The 13,731-nt window shown below is 37.0% G+C and overlaps 1 protein-coding gene across 4 annotated transcripts in view; it reads right to left on the reverse strand.

Annotated features, from left to right (window-relative positions):
• Positions 1-13,331, reverse strand: part of pbx4 (pre-B-cell leukemia transcription factor 4) — a 430,967-nt gene extending 417,636 nt beyond the window's left edge. For all 4 annotated transcript variants that reach the window (XM_063035754.1, XM_063035749.1, XM_063035753.1 and 1 more), the window contains exons 1-2: positions 12,763-13,331; positions 7,631-7,704 (exon numbers count right to left, since the gene is read on the reverse strand). In XM_063035754.1, coding sequence (XP_062891824.1) covers positions 7,631-7,704; positions 12,763-12,941 — 253 coding nt within the window. In that variant the 5' untranslated portion in view covers positions 12,942-13,331. The remainder of the gene's footprint in view (positions 1-7,630; positions 7,705-12,762) is intronic.
• Between the last annotated feature and the right edge of the window lie 400 nt (positions 13,332-13,731).

A 13,731-nucleotide genomic window follows, 5' to 3' on the forward strand; every position in this document is an offset into this window, starting at 1 on the left:
TCCACCTTGCTTTCTTGCCTTCCCCTTCTCACCTGGATTCACCCATCACCTCGCAGCCTAGCCTACTGAGTTCCTCAGTATTTGTGTGTTACTCCAAATTTCCAGCATCTGCAGTTTCTTTAGTGACCCTCTTTCTTAGCTTATTTACGCAATAAACCAGATAACTCTACCTCCATACCACTGTAATTGCCCTTATTCAAGTTGAGAGCACTTATTAATTCAAGGGGTTCACCTCAAACTCTATCTGAATTTCTACCAAAACTCAGGCTAATATGCCCAAGGGATCCTCAACCATAAGATCTGTTAATTCTTCATTATATAGTAAAAAAAATCTAAAATAACCTATTAAAATTAAACTAACTGAAAAAGACAGTGCTGTTGTTTGGCACATCAATCTCTCTCTCACTAACGGCAGGAGGAGAAGGTGGCAGTGCGACGCAGCGTGTGGAGCTCTCCGGTGAAATGATATCATATCTGTTAAATAGGGGTTGTGGACAATTCTGATTTGATGGAGACAGACGTGAAAGCACAGAGGAACATCTGGAGAAATTTCTGGAATGCCTGGTTCGCTGCTGTTGTTACTGTGCGATCGAGAATCTCCAGAGGGAAGTCCCCAAAATTCCCAGCTTTGCCTGCTGCTGGTGACCGAGGCTGAGATCGAATCGTTCGGATAGAGATGGTGCTCAGTACTCAGTGTCGGAGGGCTGATCGGAGGCTCGGAGTTTTCGGACAACTCAGAGTCAGACTATGGTCGGGCATTGCAGGGGGAGTTTTCTTCCTTCTCCTGTCTGCGTGAGATGTGGGACGTTTGAGAGACTTTGAACTTTTTTACTGTGCCATGGACTGTTCTTCATCAAGTTATGGTATTGTCGCACTGTTGTATCTATATGTTATAATTATGTAGTTTTTGTTAGTTTTTCAGTCTTGGTCTGTCCTGTGTTTTTGTGATATCACACCTGAGGAATATTGTATCATTTCTTAATGCATGCATTACTAAATGACAATAAGAGGACTGCGTGTCCTCATAATTTAATCTAATCTAATTAATGCCAAGCCAATGACATTTCATATATTCCTCTGGAGTAAGACCATCATACATGCAATTGCATCTCATACAATTACAGACTTCATCTCCTGAGGAATTCTATAATTCCACAAAACTGTTTCTCCCCAGACAGCACACACATTTTTTCAGCCTGGTCTTGTCCTGCAATTTCGGCAGTCATGCAATGTCTGCATATCTGCTCAAAAACATTTTTGTTAACTACCCCAAGAATAACTTAGTGTGCTTCCAATCATACTAGCTTTGCTGCAGATGATTTAAATACTTAAAGCTGTATGTAAAAATGTATGTAAAATCTGCTAACATTAAACCTACTCAATTTTACAGCCATTTAGCAGAATTTACATTTGTGAATCAGTGTAACTCCATTGATCACCAAGGTACATTAGGAAAAATCTATTTACTGTTTCCACAGACAAACATACTATTTAAGTTTAAAGAATTACTAAAATATAGAAAAACAATTAGCAGTGCACAAATAAAATTCATCTAGTAGTTCTTGGTAACTTTAGTCATCAAATGGCCATTAGTACTTAACCATTTTCCTTTTGAAAACCAATTCTAAAGCCAAACAGCTGAATGGAAGTAGATAATTCCAAAGTGCAATGAGTATAAAAGTTTCTCCCTTGACCACCAATTAAGACATTTAATTAGTAAAGCATTTCTGAACTCGTTGAAAACTTTTTATACTCCAGCAGTATCCAATGCAAGAAGTTACAAGTCAGTGAACACAGTTCCTGCATTTGCTGGATGTCTCTACCAAACTATAACCACAAGATCTGGGCCAAGCTCGGATAGATCACAAAAGATCACAAAATTATAACATGATTCTGTGCAACAGCAAGTAGTATTGTAATACACTGAAATAAGTTAAATAATTCAATCAGTAAGACAGCTCCATTCTTGGGGTATCCAACCATGCTACAAGACCTGCTACAAGATCAGAGATCCTTTTGACCTGAATGGGAATATTTCTCCACTGAAAAAGTGAAGTCAAATTACTACATATTTAATGAGAAAATCATTAAAAACTAATCAAAGTAAGTTGCTTAACTGTAAAATATTGAAATATCTTTTAATTATTCACATTAATTTTAGTAGTTTTTATATTTCTGAATAATATTAGAGACACTTAAAACTGTTAAATTACTTCACAACTTTGACAACAGACAAAGCTCTGCCCCAACTTTACCTTTTGTCAGTGATGTCCCAGGGATGACTCACAATATTATGACAACTGGAGTCTACTCAACAGGCCTCACGAACTGACTCCCAGAGGTGGAGAGTCAGCAAGACTTGTCCACCAAACCTGACACAAGTCAAAGTCAGAACTACACAAAATGGTCTGCCATGTCTACACCAACCAGTGAACAACCTTCGATATTAATCCCATCTTCCAGTCCTTGGCCTGTAACCTGCTATTTCTGGGTAATCCAAGTGCTCAGCTAGACACTTCTTAAATGTTGGCAAGCAACTGCTTCTACTATTCTCTCAGGCAGTCTCTTCCAAGTGCTCATCTCTCTGGGTGAAAAACCACCCCTCAAATCTCCTCTAAATGTATTACCTAACTCTATGCCCTCTAGTTTTCTCTCTCTCTCATATGGGGTAAAGGTTTCTACCTTATCTATACCCAACAATTTTATATACCTCAAAGTCCTTTCTTAACCTTCTCTGCCCTGAGGAAAACAGACCTAGAGTCTTCAATCTCTCCTCAGAACCAAAACACTGAATCTCAGGAAACATCAATCTCCTCTGCACACTCTCCAACTCTATAAATGAATGCAGGGACACAAAGTTATGTAGAAATTTGACCCATTAAACAGCATACATCTCAGCAGCTGTAAGTCTGAATTACAAACTTGTACATCTGATTCATTACTAGGGCAGCAGTCCTCCAAAAAATGCTAAGAACATTTGCTGCAGTTTCCTATTTGTTACTTCATTGCTATAAATAGCAACATTAACTCCCGTACACTTCACTATATAAACATCTACGCAACAAATCAATTACAGCATCCATTATTATATTCCTAATACATTCGCAATACTGCTGAAAATGAAAGAATTCCAAGAAAAATATTTTCAACATTTTCTACTGAACCAAGACACCTAACTGAATTTAAAATCCAGCTCAATAGGATCCTCCAAAAGAAACACGACTTTGATCATATTCAGTACAACTTCTTACAATTATATACTCAAGAATTCCAACAAGTATAGGAACATACACAGTTCTTGAAAGCTATTTTGACTCTTACATTTATTTGATAAATTGACTCGAAACTAGAAAGAAATTGTTCTCCATGCCACATGCCAGTCTGATATTTAAGAGTCAACTAAGATCTATTTTTAGCAAATTTTAAAATGTAAGTAAATGGAAATATAGATTTAGGCTTGGTCTAAAAGTCTATTCAAAGCAATTCAACCACCAATGGACAACACAGCTATCAGCAAAATACTTTCATTCTAAAAGAATCAGAATGATCTCCCATCCTGAACACCGAAGAATGAAGTTATTACTACTTCAAGTCCAGTAGCCAGCACCCTGCTACTACAATCTGAGATCATTGATCTTTATAAACAGAAATTGCTGTAAATTTTAAATATTTCCTTAGAAAAGCTCATCAGTTTGCTTGGTATCAAATAGAAGGGCACAATTAAACTTCCTTCCATCTCCCCCAGCACCCCTCCCCCACCAGTTCTGACAAATGGCCATTTACCTGAAATGGTAACCCTTTCCACAGATGTTGTGCATGTCAAGAATATTACGTTTCCTTTTTAAATTTAGAGCATCTGTAGCACAAGAAATCACCTGCATTGCCTCTATTCAATACTAACACCATGCTATTTAAAAATCACATATGATTTAACACTACAGAAGTATTCTGATAAGATATTTCACATATCCTTCAAGGCAGTACCGAAGCTAGCTAAATGAAACTTGTTCATATTCAGAATGGGAATATGTGAACTAGAACATTTTTTCACTGAAAGAGCATTCCATCAAGTATAACAGCATGGTCAAGCTTATCAATTTATACAGTTGTGAGTAAGTCCAGTAACAATAATCAGGTGCTAGAAGCTTAAGAGAAGCTGCTGGAATGCCTCACAAGTGTCCCATTCAAGTTATCCAAATTGATACTGGTTGATATAAATCAATGCCACATGTCATGACCTGAGAAAAGGCAGATTATCCTTGAAATTGTGTCAGTATTTAATAAAGGTACATTTTGAACAGACCTATTAAGCAGCATTCACGGATTTTCTGCAACTTCCAACTTCTTTGTCCTTAAGCTGAAAAGACCGTGATTTCCACATTTTAATTTGGTACCACACATTTAATAATACTAGCTAGAGTGCTATTCTTTAAATTTTGTATATGGAACAACAGCGTGTTCAGCAAGTCTAGCGGTGGAGAACTAACTTACTCCTTTCTCCACCAAAAGACTTAAGGAATCTAAAACTTACCAACTTTAGGTAAGTGGGAAAATAAGTTTAAGTGGAATCAGTGAGAATGGATGGATCTGAAGCCCACTACCCAAGAGGCTGGATGAGGCAGGTACTTCTATAACATTTTAGTATAGAATTGTAGAGCATGGAAAAAGGCCCTTTGGCTCTTGCTGACCAAGTTGAATATTCAAACTGATCACATTTTTCAATACTCTGCCTACATGTCTCTAAAATTTATCATCCATATACCTGGCCACATACTTACTGCATGTACCTCATGTAGCTGCTTCAAGCCCTTCCTCTGATAGGAGATTCCATACTATTTGTCACCAGCTATGAAAAAAAGGTTGCCCCCAGATTCTTATTAAACCTTTCACCTCAGAAAGTAATTGTGAGTAAAATTTTCACTGCACCTTGTACATGTACTTGTGCATATGACTATAACCTTGACTTTAACCTTAAAACTATGTCCTCTAGTTTTCAAGAAAAAAAGACAACTTCGTGTCTATACAATCACTTAAATTGGCCAGAGACCAAGTGGGATTAGCAGAAAGACAACTGATTGTTAGTAATAAACATGGTAGGTTGAGGGGCTATTTTCTGTGCTGTATGACCCTGTAACTATTTTGTCACCAATCCCAAACATCTGTGATTTCCACTAGTTTGTTTGAATTCCAACCAGACTTGCACATATGGTATGAAGTTCTCCATTTTTATAGCAGTTATAGGGCATCTTAGGCAGAATTGCAAATTGACAAATTATAGAATATTAGATTAGCTGTTTATGGTTAGATGGTGCTCATTAATTCAAAAACATCAAAAACCCTTTCCACACAGGATTTTGTAATTCAGTGTTGAATTCAGGTGACTGGAGTTGAGAGGCCAATCTATTAACTCATTACACTTAAGAGACCTTCATGAAACCTCTGGAGGAAATTTACTGAAGACATCAGTACATTTTTTATGTGTAGGAGTTTAATTTGTTTCAGTTAAAACTTCAACTACAAATACATCCCTCCAGCAGATTTTTTTTTAATTTTATTTAGAGAAACAGAGAATTGGCCCTCCCTGCCCTTTGAGCCACACCGCACCTGCAACACCCCCTCACCCCAACAACTCCAATTTAACCCTAACCTAATCACAGGACAATTTACAATAACCAATTAACCTACCAGTACGTTTTTGGACTGAGAGAGGAAACCAGAGCACCCACAGAAAATCCACTCATTCCACGGGAAGGATATGCAGAGACTCCTTACAGAGGACACCAGAATAGAACTCTGTCACCCAAAGGTGTATAGTGTCATGCTAACCACTACTCTCTGCAATAAGCTTTGTTCTGCCCAGTGCATTGGCTGATTGCAAAGTTCAAGTTAGCCAGCTAGACTGCATAACTGTTTGCTGGAAAATGATTATTCCATCTATGCATGAAGATTAAATTTTATTATTTCAAAAAGACATGTTATTAGTAAATCACACTACACAAATACTGGAATGGTATTTTTTAAACTAATTTTGAAGAACAGAATTTTTGGTAAAGCTGTCAGATGTGCAACTTGCCAGAACCAGACTTGCTACAGGCTGATTTTCAATTTACATAGTTGGTGATATAGTGTTTGTGTGAATGTTTCATGATATGACTAAAGGTACAGAGAAATAAAATATTAACAGCAAGTTTGAACTACAAAATTCTGCTGCAGAATACAGATTTTATTTTTTGGTTAAATATTTATTCAAAGAAATAAAGTTTTAAGTTCCTTAGCGTCAAGTAACATTTCACATTAAACAAGCTTTCTTCACACAGTAATTTGAAATGTTTTTGCACTTAAAAATAATTAAGTATTGTGTGTAATTTTAAGGGCACAGTTCAACAAAAAAAATGTTAGCTAATCAAAACTGAGACAGCTGATTCACAACATTGAAAATAATTTTGGCATGGAGTTGCCAGATAACATTGCCACAAACTTTTGCAGACCACCACAGAATTTTTCCAGTTTTACAGAATTCCAAGCAAAACTCTATTAGATGACTTGCAAAAGAATACAATTATTTTTCTGAATCTACCCAAATTTATTTGAACTTTTCCTACAGTGTTGACACAACCCTACCAGAACTTCACAAAAGCTCTTTTCTGCATGAGGTGAGCTATCATTTAGGTTCCATTTATAAAAAGCTACCACAATCATGTAATCCAAGAACCCAAGAGTGCTTTGGATTGGGTTTGCAAATTTTAGTCACTAAAATCTAAACATAATTTATTGTGGAATATCATACGTGTTTTAACACCAGTTTCTATTTCACTATGTCTTGTCTATCCAATCCAAAAAAGGGATTTTACATATTCCTCAGAGAGAAAAATACTCTCCCAATGTATTTTTTAATGTTGACCTTTTAAAATATTTAAACAGTGCCTGAAAACAGCAATTGCTTTTATCGTGACTCCGTGCCCAAACTAATTAAAAAGACTTCTCCGTGGACTCATTAACGATCTTTAGAACATACAAAAGCACAAACTTTGTGAAATGATTGCTAATCGTCGCATAATAAAAGGAAACGGGGATGCTTTTGTCCTGAGATTTTTGCTGCTATTGTGCTCGTACAAAGCTTGCTAGATCTGCCATTTCCAGCCCAACGATCCTTTTCTGTCTTCCTACTTTCACACATTACGTTGCCACAGCCTTCGTTCTTCATGAATATACACAATATCATATCAGTTATATATAGCAATAGAAAAACGCTCAACTCCCTATATGGCGACTTTTAAACATTAATCATAGGAAGTGAGTACAACTAATTTCAACGCAATCAGCTTCAACTAGTCGGAAGAAACTGCGGGTCTCGCTAGTACTTTTGCTTAAAGCACTATTTTCAGCGATTTAGTCGAGATCATATTGCTTAAAAAATTTGCATCGCAACAACTAAATCGAAGAAATTAACAAAGTCGCAAACAGCAAATAGCGACTCAAGTGTCAATAAGGTGATGGACCGCTCCGAAGGCGATCGACAGGAGCCGGCACCGCACCGAGACTTCTACAGTTCTGACACAACTAACATGGCGAGATGCATCTCACTCATTCTCAGTTGCAAAAAGATGTTTAATGCATTCGCAAACAGTACCTGTTTTTTCTTTGATTTCACACAAAACGCTGAAAAGAGCTGGTTTCATCCTGTGACAGTTTAACGCATGTTTCCTGCAAAATAATTAAAATTACATTAGGATCGCCTTCTAAACTGCGAATGGCAAACGACGATTTCAAACACCCAAAACATACTGCATCGAAGCACAAAATTGGGAACATCAATGTGAAACACTGACATTCAATTACGAACGAGTTTCCCCAGGCAGCGGTTAGACCCCTAAAAATTGCATTGAATTAACACTCAATAACAACATGGGACGGCTCCCGACTTCCAATTCCTATTATACATCTTTTAAAAATATTGTAATCTTTCTAATAAATTTCACATCGTCAAAATCGTCAATTAAAGCTGTAGTAAACATGCTATTAAAATATTTAACTGCTCATCAGTGACTGACAACCAATTGCACACACTATTGATACATACCAAAGCATTAATTGCGTTCTGAACTGGATTTCCTCACTTAAAAATTTCCCAGACTTCAAAAGACTCAAAAAACTACACCTTTTCATATCTTGCTTATGGAACTTTAAACTAAATTTGATAATAAAATGTCAATAAAGCTGGTCCATCTACAGCAAACAATCTTCTTGCTGAACATGACCATAAGCAACTGATAAATTATACAGAGACCGAAAGAAACTAAATATGGTAAAATCGACTTAAAAACAGAGGAGTTTTGGAAAATATTACACCTAGTAATCAGAGGTGAATATAATCTTAAAACCCCGACATTTCATTTCAAGCCATTTATCTTAGAATTTGTCTTACTTCCAACAGCAATTTATCTTAAATTATGTTGATTATTTATTGCTATTGCTCAGATTGTTACATTCATAAACCTTATACAAATTCCACAAAAAAGGATCTTTAAAACAAAAAAACTACAAAATGTTTTTGCTGAAGGACAAAGCTATTTTCTAAATTCATATCCAAAATTCATATACAGATTCAATCATGGCACTTTAAAATTGTAGTTTAGCAGACTTTAAGCAACTACATGACATTAATTATTTATCATTTAAACTTATACAACTCCTATATCTATACAAATCCCATTACAGAAAATCTACAAAAATTTAGTTAAACCAAACCATGCCTGGTCTGTTATAGTAACTGTATTTCAACAATATGGAACAATGGACACAACTTAAAAGACAAAGCAAAATAATGGTATGTTTGCAAAGGATTCTAACTACAAGTTAGGGTACAAAGCAAGAAAACTGAGAACAATATCATAACAAAATTGTACAAATAATTCCTAATCCATTCTGTTGGTTCACTGTAATCAAATACCCAAATGCAATCACAAGTAAGCATTCCTCCTATACCTGGCAGGTCTTTTCCACAACTAGATAGCAAGATACGAAACACTGGGGGGGGGGGGGGGTGAGGAAAGGAAACAATGACTAGAGCTTTTGAAAAGATATCAAAAAATACAATGTTTCCCTTTATATGGTACAAAGTTGTTAAATGGCAGTGTCTAATATACAGCATTCTTGGTGGACAATTAAAATAAATGTACTTTCTTCAACCAAATACTACTGCCCATTACAGCAAAAACACTTGGAGAAAGAGGAAAATAGAAAGCTTATAAAGAACATTTCCCACTAGAGCTTCTCAAATCTTGCAGCTAACTGTCTCAAGCAAAGACACAACAAAACCATGCTGCCTATGAAATAGACTGGATATAGCCATAGGCACTAGCAACAAAATAATCTGACTGCAAAATATATATAAAAAAACACAAAATACAGGGAAAATAAAAAGAATGCTAGTGTTAGAACACAATAGTAAATAGTACTAACAAATCCAGTACCAATAGGAAAGTTAAAACCATGCAGAAGTCATATACAAACCATCCATTCAACTTGGTTTGGTTTAGTTTTCTACAACATAAATGTATCAAAATCTAATCTCCAATCCATTGTTTTCTTCTTTGTAACAATACAATTCTGCACCTTAAAATGCTTCAGAAAGTGAATTAACTATCCTTTGTTTTACATTTGCTTACATAGCCAGCAGAAAACTCCAGCAGTACTACTGTTGAAAGCTACACAACTAACTGGCTTTCTATTTATTATTTTCAAAATACATCAACATTATGTTTCACTTTTCATTAAAAAGGATTTGAATTGCTATAAAATGACATGCTCAAGTGAAAACACATCAAATACACTCATTCTTCAAATTAATTCAGTTTTATCAAATATAATTTCAGATTTTTAAAAAATGTGCAGTTAGTTTCACCAGCATTAATTATTTATCTATATTGTGGTAAACTCTCTAAACCACAATCTTCCACCTTTCAGGGAAAACATTAAAAACAAGATCAAAATGCCTAATACAAATAACCAAAACTAAAAAGCTGGTGGTGAAAAGATCACAAAACAAGATAGTTTTGACCACAATGTAATTGAATGAAAATAAAATCGTGTTTACCTAAAGGAACAATTATTAAACATGCAAGAATTTCAGGATATATATCATATACATTTCTCTGACATTAAATGTACCTATCATAAGAGTCATATGCTGAACTTAATTTCAGTAATAATAGCACAGATAAAGACATAACAAATTATATACTTCCATAAAAAAAGCTAATAATGTGGATAGGCCTGGTCAAATTATTAAGATCTCCAACTAGAACACAAAATATTTTTTCATCATAAAACACTACACACCGTACAAGAACCTGAAACAACAGATTATTCAAAGGAAGTGTCAGGAATACTGTTAAAGTCTAAAACAATTTAAGTACAACATGCAATCTATTTGGATTGTAAGCAAAATTGGATGTCCAAATTCAGCCATTACATTCCAGTTGCAGAAGTACACGGACTTCAATATTTGACATTGTTCAGCATTTCATATCCTACACAATTCTTAGCCTGACATTTCTGAAAAACTGATAGCAGATTGCCATAGTGAGCTGTCAGTTAAGTACTCAAAGCAAGCTGAAATTTATAAATATTACATCTTACTAAATGAGCTCAATGTATTGTGTACTTCTATATATCATACAAATTAAACTAGTTACTATTTTTAAAAGAGCCTCTTTATATTTTGTTAATGCCTGTATGTAGTAGATTTCTATGGAAAACAATATGAACAATGGGTGTAAATAGGTTGCAATGCCTCAAAGCTGAACCTTAAAGAGCCCTGGCCCCACTTCATTTTCTTCTACCTAATCTCATATCCCATCTTGGTCACAATGCCAATACTGGTTGGCCAGATGATGTTGATGAATAGATTAATTATCTGTTGATTAAAATTTGTAATCAATTAATTGCTCTATAAAGCAAATAGTGAAAAGGATTGAAGTGCAAAGACAATTTATGGATTCTTTTGGCACCTTTGTTCTCATCAAAATCATAGTGCAATTATCACAGAATATACGTTAATTATAAACATATATACCAGAACAATTGCCTTATACTACAATTTATATATTAAAATACACACTTATTAGAAACTTTATAATCTTAAGTGAGGTTTTAAATTTTAAAATTATCTGCAGCAGTAGATTTTGATAAATGGAGTAATGTTCAATTTTGAAGCACATTTTGCATAAAAGTTTAAGAAAATTCTTTACAATTCTACATAGTCTGCCGTAAGTGACACCAGTAAAACACATGTTGCTCTAAATTATGGGGGAAAATACATATAGATTTTAACAAACTAACCCACTTCTGGACAACCAACTTTTACTAAATCACTTCCATTATTCCATCTTCACCTTTTCTTCACAAATGCAGATGCATTAAAGTGCTGTTTAATTATAGCTGAATGCAGCTCTTTTTAACTTTACATTAGTACTCACCTAACATTGGATAAATTTAGAGCGGAGTGGCATTTAACTCTTATGGAAAAATAAAAGATCAAACACCACAAAAAAATTATTCAACAAGTATTTAAATGAGTATAACCAACAGTGATTCTTTGAAGTCAATTATATTGTCACTCTCTATTTACAGTAACATTGTAGCTTGAAAACACATGATGTTTTCAATACAATCTGGATTCTCATCCGATCTTAATCTTACCGAGCGCATACGGACACATGATAAAAATATTCAAAATTATAGTGGCGCCAAATTCTTTTTTCGACGAAGGTCTACTCAATTCAATACAAAAATCCTCCACTGTAAATAATGGAATCAGTTTATTTTCACCGGCAACAATTGCTTATTCAACTGCAGTCCCCAAGTCTGTGTTTTGAAGAAACTTTTACTATGTCGTCTTTGTCAACCACTCGGGCTTCCACAAACTAGCGTTTGTGTTACACTCCGATTACTTGCAGTTCCAAATATTTTCTCAACATTTGCTTTGCCTACTATCATCCTCGTTCTCATAAGACCATTTGCAAATTTGATTAAAAAGGGTTACAAGGCACATTAGTCAAACAAATGTACTGTAATTAGCATTTGGCTAAACCTTATTCAGTTTTGAACCCCAAATGTACCTGAAACACTAACTCCACGCCTCCAGCAGCGCATTCAATAATACTAATTTAGGCAGACACTTAATGAATTAAGTCTAGAATTACCAGGTCATCGAATATCCCCTTTCCACTACTGTACTGCAAAACATGTCCCTTATTAAATTCAGTAATGAGTTAGACAAACCACAAGCCAGAACTAGAATCAGTTCCCGCCCCCATATAGTAATACCCATACAATACACTGAACAGCGTTCCATATCAAAACCTGAACACTATGGGCTACGACTGAATTATTTGATACGTCCAAGTAGATTTAAAATAAAGTGTGACCTATCGGCGAGAATTATAAAATTAAAATCGACCGATGTTCATTCCCTCCTTAAAAAATGCATCAAGAATTGTGAATACTTGATATGTATTTTATTCCTTTGGCATGTACAGAGTACACGGTGAGAGGAGTGAAAGTTTCTTTGGACAAAGAGTCAGTGAATTGTTGAGATTGGAGAAAGTTGATAGTTTACTTTTTATTCAGCATGAAACTCTAAAATGGCGTTTGGTTTAAAACTGGAGATAAACTTTTTCTTTCAGTGAGCATACTGTCATGTTACTGAAGTGGGGAGGGGACCTTCCTGCCGAGGTTGGTTAGACCCGCAGTACTGACCTGGCCTGCGCCTCGTCCAGGCTCTGGTCAGTGATGGTCATGATCTGCTGCAGGATGTCGCCGATGTCCTGTTTCCGACCCTCGGGGTCGCCTCCGTCCGCTTGAGAGTGAGGGGGCAGCGAGTGCACCGCCAGAGCCACCCCGGGGTGAGGCTGCAGCAGCCGGGACTGGTCCTCCATCACACACCGGCCCCCACACACACACAAAGAGAGCCAGAGGCCGGTCGGCCGAGGCTTGGAATGGAAGGGCGGGCTAATCCCAAGCAAGTCGCCTCCCCGAGCGCGCACACACAGAACCCAGCACCCGCGCCAAATGTCACGGGTTGTTTTTCTTCCTTTCTGCACGCCGGCTTATATCCAAAGATCCCCGTCACAGACCGAGAGGACGGAGCGGCCGGTCCGACTGACTGGCCCCAGCGGCTCGCGAGCGCAAGCCAGCCGAAGGACGGAGCAATTCGAATTTTAACCGCCGCTCGCAGCTCGAGCGCACAGCACCCGCACCAGCTCGTCGCCGATTGTTTTGACGGCGGGAGCCACAGGAAAAAAAGTGCGCTCAAGCGAGACCTTGCCGTCCCGCCCCCTAGCTGCGGGTCTCTCGTCTTACTGGTGGAGGTGGCTTTGCTGCCTTCGTCGGCTGCCAGCTCGTCCTGGATTGGCGGGTGTGGGCTTGATGGACGGCCCAGCCGTGCTCGGTTTGCGGAACCCGCCCATGGCGCGAATGATTGACAGATGCCGCTGCTAGGAGACGGACTCCGAGGGTTGCCGTTGAAGGAGACAATGATTGGCGGTGGAGGGACACCGGATGATTGGCAGCTCTTGCTGCTAGGCAACGGCTCTTGCTGTTGCAAGTGAGGTTTTGCCTTGGTGCTGCTGGTGACTGATACATTCCGGAGCCAGTGATTGGCAGATTGAAGAGACGATGCACGACATTTGAGTGATGGTTTACAAAAAATAAACTTGAATGGCGTGT

The sequence above is a fragment of the Mobula hypostoma genome, chromosome 29 (assembly GCF_963921235.1).
Source record: "Mobula hypostoma chromosome 29, sMobHyp1.1, whole genome shotgun sequence".
NCBI lineage: Eukaryota > Metazoa > Chordata > Chondrichthyes > Myliobatiformes > Myliobatidae > Mobula > Mobula hypostoma.